The sequence below is a fragment of the Antechinus flavipes genome, chromosome 3 (assembly GCF_016432865.1).
Source record: "Antechinus flavipes isolate AdamAnt ecotype Samford, QLD, Australia chromosome 3, AdamAnt_v2, whole genome shotgun sequence".
Classification (NCBI taxonomy): Eukaryota; Metazoa; Chordata; class Mammalia; order Dasyuromorphia; family Dasyuridae; genus Antechinus; species Antechinus flavipes.
The window spans coordinates 518,887,382-518,896,147 of NC_067400.1; the positions used below are offsets into that span (position 1 = coordinate 518,887,382).

Consider the following 8,766-nt stretch of genomic DNA (forward strand, 5'->3'; position numbering starts at 1 on the left):
ACTTTCCTACTTCTTCCCTCTCCATTTTTCTTCTTCCTTTTATGATTGCCTTCCTCACTAGAATATAAGCTTCTTGAGATCAGGAAAGGAATTTCATGTTGTTTGTATTTTTATTAGCATAGTGCTTGGCACATAGTACTAATGCTTGTTGGTTTGACGTGACAGAATCATCAAGATAATATGTAAGGCTTCGAGGACAAGATATACGAGAATTAGTTGAAGGAATTGGGTGTTTAGCTTGGAGAAGAGTTGGGGAGAACACTTTAAGCGGCTTCCATAATATCTGAAGTGCAATCCTTTGGAAAACAAATTAGATTCCCTTAGATTGTCCCCAGAAGAAAAAATGGGAAATATTGGAGGGAAAGTTCTGATAATTAGAACTATTTCATGAATGCAATTGACAACTTTGGAAGGTAGCAAGTTCTCCCACTAAGCCAAAAAGTTGGATAATCTCTTGTCAGATATGACGTAGAAGGGATTCTCAGGTGTGAATTGAGCTAGACCAGGGCTTTTCCCACTTGCAACCCTTTTTCGTGACCCTGTATATATAGGTATATAAAATAGGTGTTCAAATCAAACATTTACTGATAATAAATCATAATTTCATGACCCCCCCACATTCAACTATGTGACTCCAATTGAGATCACAAACCACAGTTTAAGAAGCTTTGGGCTAGATGACCTGAGTAGTCTTCCAGTTCTGTGATCCCAACATACCTTTGTGACATAGTCTTTAGATACTATGATCCCAAGATTCTAATGTTATGTTTCTATGATTTTCAAATTCTATATTTTGATGATTCTTGAATCACTCCCAGTGACTTGAGTGTAAGATTTTATTATTCTATATCATCTTCATCATCTCTTTTCCCATTGTTTTCCTTTGTCATCTTACTCCTCTTCATCATCATCTGTTTCATCATCTTCATCACTTTCATCCTCTTCATCATCATCTGTTTCATCTTCATCACTATCACCCTCATCACTTTCATCTTTGTCATCATTCTCATCACTTCCTTCTGAAAAGTAAATGAAATTTTTCTTTTTGATATGAAAATAAAAATGTCCCTACCTACTTTTAGGCCCTGGGTGGGGGATTGACCCTATCATAGAAGGGATACTCAGGAATCCGTTTTCAGATTCTAACTGAATTATCACGAGCGAAGAGGACTTGTCCAACCTCACATAGACAACAAAGATGGATTAGAAACAAAATTTGACTGCTAAGCTCCAAGTCCAGAAGCTCTTTCCATCAGACCACACTGCCTTGAAAGCAATCTGCTCTGCAACTATATCAATCAAGGGTCTTGACTCCAGACTTCCAGCATTCTCTGACCCAGCATTGGATCACTGACTATGGATGACAATTTAATTTAATAAGAATGCTTAGAAAATACCCTAGCCTTGAAGTGCAGAAACCTAGATGAGAGACCCAAGCTCCCCAGATTGGTAGTTTCAAAAAAGTAAAATTTGAATCCAGGACCTTTCCAGTTTAGAACTGCATCAGCTACATCATACTATCTCTTCTGATTTGTAATCTATAAACACATGAGGAATGGATTTTGTTTTGTTTTGTTTTTTAATTTGAGCAGCAGCATAAAGAAGTAAGGGACACCAGGTGGCACTATAGTGCATAGATATGTTATGAGTAAAAACAAGCTAGTTGGTACAGGACATACAGCTCCATGTCTCTATGGAGCTCAGGAGGACCTGATTTCAATTCTGGCCTCAGATACTAGCTGTGTGATCCTGGGCAAGTCACTTAACCCTGTTTGCCTTGATTTCCTCATGTGTAAAATGTAAAATGAACTGGAGAAGAAAATGGCAAAACCATTCCAGTGTCTTTGCCAAGAAAACCCCAAATAGGTTTATGTTAAACAACAAATAATAAAGGAGCAAACAGAGAATTAAACTTGGAAACAATAGATATGGGTTCAAGCCCCAGCTATGATCATTTCTACTATTACTCTTCCAAGCCTCTATATGTCCCCATCAGTAAAATGAACCTAATAATCCACTAGCTATAGTGAAATTCAGTCTCAGAGCTGGAGAGGATCTCCCTAACCTACACCTAAATAGAAGGATACTACCATAATATCCCCTAACAAATGATCATTGAGTCTCTACTGAGTTAGGTGGTACAGTGGATAAAACATTGAACCTGGAGTCAGAAAAAGCTGAATTCAGACTGGCCTTAGATACTTACTAGTGTGTGATTCTGCCTCAGTTTCCTCATCTATAAGATGGTACCTTTCTCCCATGGTGGTTGTGAACAAACCTTAAAATGCTATATAAATGGGGGTGCTAGGTGGCACAGCCTTGAAGTCAGAAAAACTTGAGTACAAATTTGACCACAGATACTTAACACTTAACACTTCCTAGCTGTGTGACCCTGGGCAAGTCACTTAGTCCCAATTGCCTCAGGAAAAAAAATATATATATATAAATGTTGGTTATTATTATTACTTTAACCACTTCAATTCCTCCCTGGGTTCTTAGAAGAAAAATGCTTTGTAAACTATAAAACTACTAAGTTATTCACTACCACAATAACTCAATGTCATTGTTCAGTTGTTTCAGTCATGTTCAACTCTTCATGAGCCTATTTGGGATTTTTTTGGCAAACTGGTTGGTCATTTCCTTCTACAGCTCATTTTACAAATGAGGAAACTGAGGTACACATGGTTAAGTGATTTTCCCAGGATCACACAGCTAGTAAGATTTGAACTCAAAAAAACAAGTCTTCTTGACTTCAGGCGCATTGCCCTACTTATTGCACCATCTAGCCACCCTGTAATATTAGTCAGTTATTATCTCCTCTGAATCCCAAGGCCCCTTGAGATCTGAGTAGCAAACTTTTACTGAAGTATATCTAGCAAAATAAGGATAAAAGACAGATATACAAAGAGTTTCCCACAGAGGTAGGTTAGGTCAAAGATGAACTCCCCCTTTTATGCAATGGGATATCCTGAGGTTATAGGATTTAAACTTTGAAGCACATCCAATCAGTCATCTAAAATCTCTAGTGTTGATTTGACACAGCATGCCCAATTCAGTGAACCATAAGGCATTAGAGAGCTGTGCAGACTGAAAGAAATCTCCCAATTACATTCACATTCACATTTTTCATGTTAGCCCACTCCTTACGTTTTTCATATTAACCCCCCCAGAAAATAGTCAGCATGGGCTAGCTGTTGTCAGCTTTGGAGAGATTTCCAACACTGGCGATCTGATGCTACTGCCTTCCCTGCTCTCTGGGAAAATTTGTAGTACAGCAAAATCCTGTGAAATCCAACAGCTAAATGATGAACATGGAAATATGTTTAGAAGAATTACATATGTTCAACCTATATTGGATTGCTTGCTATCTAGGGGAGGAAGAGGAGAGGAAAGAGGGAGGAAAATATGACACAAGATTCCTCTAATCTTATCCCATCCCTGGTGTGTGCCTGTATCATCCTTTTATCAACTGGACCTTTAAAAGAGTCTGTCTCTATCTTGATCAGAACCTTATCCGGGAAGAACTAGGATTTGTTCTTGTGTTCCCAGAAGAGTACCGACCCCTGGAAGAAATTTTTTTTTGGACTGTGTCTAAGCCTAAGAAGAGATGAGAATTAGCTGAAGTGCTTGGGTGGCAAAAGGGCACTGCCAGCTTATGGGAACTGGCTTTTCAGGATAGGATCTTGTCTGAAGGTTCCTATTTCCATCATCAAAAGATGGCACCCATGGAAGAAGACAGGTGGTCCCTTTCCTTGGAACCAAAATGGTGAAAGACAGCAAGAGAGTTCAGTCCCAGCCCTAACTCACCCTGTTGGATTTTCTTAAGGAGCATGTCGGCCACATCTTGCTGGTGAATGGCTTTTAGAACCTTCAGAGTAACTTCCAGGGCATACTTTTCTCCATAATACTTAACCAACATTTGAGCAAGATCATCACAGTGGGCAGGTTCCAATTTCCCCCAAGGAATGGGTTTATAACATTTCTTTAGTGCAATGTGGTATAGTTTCCTCTTAAACTTCCTCAGCTCGTGTTCTACAAGTTCATCGAGAGAACTGGTTAGATGCTGGTCCATAGCCACTGGTACACACAAAAGACCTGGAAAAGGAAGAAAGAGGTGACCTAGCAAATATAAGAGAGGGGGACATAAAGTATCGATGGAACAACAACTAATAATGATCATAACAATAATAATAACAATGATGATAATGATGATGATGATGATGATAACACTTATACCTTTCATAGTGTTTTAGGATTTGGGACAACACCGTGAGGTAGATAGGGCAAAAACAACCTCTTGGCTCCCTTTTACATCATGGGGAACTGAAATTTAAAAGGGAGTGTTTCATTCAATATCATACAATAAGTTAATGCCAAAACAAGGATTAGAACTCAGTTCTGAAGACCCTATAGTATGTAAGTGAGGTAGGATGTTGTAATGAAAAGGACCCTAGATTTGGAGTCAAAAAGTCAAGAAGGAAATCCTGACAGTGACCTTGAACAAATGAGTCAACCTCTTCCTGAAACTTCTGTCACTTTCTACTCTGTAAATTATATTTGAGCTTGATGATATCTAAAACTTCTTTATACAATAAAGCCTTTAGACTCTATGGTTTCGAGGTCACAATTCTTTACTACATGAGGTTGGTTTGCTGGTTTGTTCCTGTTTCTTCCTGTACTAAAGGACAAATCTGCTGACAAAGACTATCTTCCTAATGTACAGCTAATAGCTAGTTAGCATTTGTACATAGTGCTTTAAGATTTCCAAAGCACTTTACATAAGTTTGATCATAAAGTAGTTGCTGTTATTTCCATTTTACAGCTAAGAAAACTAAGGCAGGAAGTGGATCAGGTGATTTTTTGTGTCATATAGCAAAGTAAGCATCTCAGCGGGGCTCTCTTCCTGACCCCAGACTTAAGTACTCCATCTATGGTACTAACTAGTTTGCTTGGAAAAAACACTCAGTTTGGAGTCAGGAGACCTGGGATATAAATGTCCTCAGAGCACCTGTTTCTTCATTTGTAAAATTTATAAAATACTTCCTCAGATCCCTTCTAGTTCTAAATGCTTCTATCATCCTTCTGAGTATCTAGAATACAGCTAGGTCCTGATAAGTGCAAACGATGAATCCCTTGAAATGTCTGTTGGCATGTATACAAATTTCACACTATTTGAAGTTATAATGATGTGAAATATGGTCATTGTTTCAATAAGTACAAGATAAAGAAGAAAAGGAAAGGGAAAAGGGAATTAGAATTTATTAAGCACCGACTATGTGCCAGAAACTGTACTAATGCTTTATAAATATCATTGCATTTTATCCATAAAACAACATTGCAAAGTAAGTAAATGTTTTCTCCATTTTGGAATTAAGGAAACTGAAGCAGATAAGCAATTAGGTGACTTGTGCAAGGTGACACAGCTTAATAAGTGTTTAAAACAAACTGTACTAATGCTTTACAAATATCAATGCATTTTATCCATACACTGCAAAGTAAGTATTATCTCCTTTTTGGAATTAAGGAAAGTGAAGCAGATAAGCAGTTAAATAACTTGTGCAAAGTCCCACAGCTTAATCAGTGAAACTAAATTTGAACTCAGAGCTCTATCCATGGTGCTCCCTAGCTGTCCCAGATGAAAAAAAATAATAAAACAGATTTTGTATAGGGAAAAATGGGAGACAAAGTGAGGACATCTGAGTAGAAGAAAGATAGATGTAGACCAGAGATCAGAAATTCTACTTGACAACAAGGAAACAGGAAAAGTGTGTCATGCCTATGCAGTCTGTGAATTTGAATTATAGGGTCTCTAAGAGGTCATTTTCTCACCCTTTATTCTAGGAACAACAATTAAATCTCCAAACTTTTTGTAGCCCCCATAGAACTTTCCTTGGGGACTTCCTGAGGACAAGGATTGTTTCAATTTTGTCTTTGTACCCTCAACCTCCAGCAATCTTTCTAGAATATACTAGGAGGATTGTTAAATGCTTGTAATTGAATCAATTTTTATAGTTTAGATTGGTCAGGGCAATCTGAGTGCCTTTGTGCTTATTGTCTCTGCTACCCCAGTCTGGTCCCAAATGATAAGGGAGGAGTCATTTAGACCAATTTCCTCATTTTACCTGGGAAGGAACTGAAGCCCAGAGGGGAGTGGTTTGCCCAAGGTTACCTAGGTAATGGAGAGGAAAGCTATCCTTTGAATTATATTAGGATTCTTGATCTAGTAATCTGTTATTATCAACATCTAGAAAATTGTTAGAAATAGCCATTGTCCAATCAGTCAGTGAACAAGGACTCATTAAGCACCTACTATATGCTAGGTATCATACTAAGCATTGAGTGTACAAAAAAAGACAAAAGCATGATTCTTCCCTTCAATGGGGGAATAGGGGTATAAATTATGTATTCTCATATGTAATCTCAGAGAGAGGATACTAACAGTGTTGGGAGTAGGGGGCAAGAAAAGCTTTCTGCAGAAAGATAGCTTTGAGTTAAGCCTCGAAAGAAGCTAGAAGGAAGAAGTGAGAAGAGCATTCCAGATGTGAAGGGAAACCAGTACAAAGGGATGGAGTCGTAAGATGGGAGTACCTTGTACAACGAACAAGGCCAATGTCACTAAAGCTACTGGGAAAGCCTTTATCAATTGCTCTGAGCAAGAGAAGTAGTTGGAAGGTGGGGCCTTATGGCAAAAGAACTGGAGTGGGAAGGACTGATGATAAAAGCCTATACTGAGGTCCTGGTCTTGATCCAAGTCTGATGGTGGGTCGTGAGGATGGAGGAGGAAAAGTTGAGTGTTCCAGCCCTGAAGAACTAAAGAAGATTGATTTACTCACCCTCCAATCATCAGCAAGGACAGCTCCACTCCAGTGTTGATTGGGGGAGTATCAAAGAGGATAGTGGGGAGAGAGGAGCTTGACTCAGAGATAATAATTGAACCCAGGGGACATGATGAGGTCACTAAGAGGGAGAGTAAACAAAGAAGGGGGACTGGGCAGATTTGAGGTCATAGAGGCAGTTGCTTCCAGTCTTCATGGGTTGCTGGTCAGTAAAGGCTGGGCTAATTGGAGCATCCACGATATCAGAGGGCTTAGCCAGGCTCAGTGCTACCTTGGCTTAAAAATCATGGCTACTTCCAGAAACATCAACTCCTAGAATGTGGTCATGATAAAAAGATGCTCTCATCTCCTCTTTCTGGAATATGATATAATCATCCTTAAGGACTTACTTAAGTGCAGGACTGATCTTGTCACTCTCCCACTCAATAAACTTCATTGAGTCCCTCTTACCTCCAGGATCAAATATAATTTTTTTTTTGGTTTTTAAAAATCCTTTATAACCTGACCTCATTCTTCTTTCAAGTCTTCACATATTTTATATTCCTCTTTAGACTTTGTGTTCCAGTGACAACTGACCTCTTTGCTGTCTCTCCCATGGGGCAATCAATCTTGTGACTTTGGACCTCTTCACTGAGTCTCTCTTGTGCCTTGACTTCTTGCCTCCACCTCCTGCTTCCTTCAAATCTACAGCTGAAATCTTACCTTCTACAAGAGGATTTTCTTGGTCTTCTCAATTCTCCACTCATTCCTTTTAAGACTACTTTCTATTAGTTTAAATGAAAATTTAACTCAAAAATTTAGTTTAAAATTTACAGTTTAATAATTTTTACATTTGCACTCATAAGTAGATAGCTATTTTCAGCCCAGAGCTTAGCATAGTGGCTGACACATAGCACTTAATAGTTATTGAATGACTGAAAACACAATTTTGGTGCTCAGTGCCACCATCATTATCACATCTGTTTGTCTCTACTCCATCACTATCATGTAACCCACAACAAGGAGGTCAATAGAGGCCACAAAATGAGCTGTCAAACCTATGGATTTTGATAAAGAAATCCTGGCTCTTCCAGGAGCCTCTTAAATCCAAATAGAAATGGGGAACCCAGGGAAATGACAATTTCATCAGCTTCTCACAAGCTCAATTATCATCTCTGTGCAGATAATTCTCCCACTTATTTATCCATTTCTAACCTCTCTCCTGACCTCCAATCTCACACCTGCAATTGTCTTTTAGATATCTTAAACTAAAGTCCCATAAATATCTCAGCCTCCTCATATCCAAAGCTGAGCTCATAATCTTTCCCCAAAAACCTCTTCGCATCAATCAGAACATAACTACCACCATCAAAGGCAGCATCATCCTCCCAAAAACCCAGTATCCCAGGTCCCCAACCTTAGTGCAATCAACTCCTCTCTCACATTCATCCTACATATCTAATCTTATCTTTTCTACTTTCTCACATGAGCTCTCTTCTCTCCATTCATATAATCTGCACCTTGGCACAGGGCCTCATCACCCCCCTGGACTATTAAAACAGCCTTCTCATTCTATCTTCCATTCCAATTACCAAATTGATTCTTAGGTATGACCATGTCACATCCCTACTCAAACTCCATATGGTTCCCCAAGTTTCTAGGACCAAATTTAAAATCTTATAATTTTTAAAACCTTTAACAACTTGGTTACCTTTCCTACATTTCCAGTCTTCTTGACTCTCCTCTAAGGACTCTATAATAGAGTAACAATGGCCTCTGTAATGTTCTTCACACACCTTACTTCATCTCCTTACTCTGCTGGACTTTTAACTGACTGTTTCCTGTATCTGGAATGCTCTTCTCTCCCCTCTATCTCCCAGTTTCCTGGCTACCTTCAAGCCTCAGTTCAAATCCCTCTTTCCTCAAGAAGCCTTTCCTGATACCTCAACAT

The 8,766-nt window shown here is 38.8% G+C and overlaps 1 protein-coding gene across 1 annotated transcript; it reads right to left on the minus strand.

Annotated features, from left to right (window-relative positions):
• Positions 1 to 826: 826 nt before the first annotated feature.
• On the minus strand, positions 827 to 7,540 carry LOC127555065 (pyrin-like). The gene is made up of 3 exons (XM_051987085.1): positions 7,413 to 7,540; positions 3,808 to 4,095; positions 827 to 1,019 (listed from the first exon to the last, which is right to left on the minus strand). The coding sequence occupies exons 2-3, from the start codon at positions 4,070 to 4,072 to the stop codon at positions 892 to 894; spliced, it is 393 nt and encodes a 130-aa protein (XP_051843045.1). The 5' UTR covers positions 4,073 to 4,095; positions 7,413 to 7,540; the 3' UTR covers positions 827 to 891.
• Between the last annotated feature and the right edge of the window lie 1,226 nt (positions 7,541 to 8,766).

Bases quoted from the DNA above. Each gene is read 5' to 3' on its own strand.
- LOC127555065 (XM_051987085.1), bottom strand. From the start codon at position 4,072: ATGGACCAGCATCTAACCAGTTCTCTCGATGAACTTGTAGAACACGAG. The intron at 1,020-3,807 runs GTGAGTTAGGGC...TTTACTTTTCAG, and splicing joins CCTTAAGAAAATCCAACAGG to AAGGAAGTGATGAGAATGAT.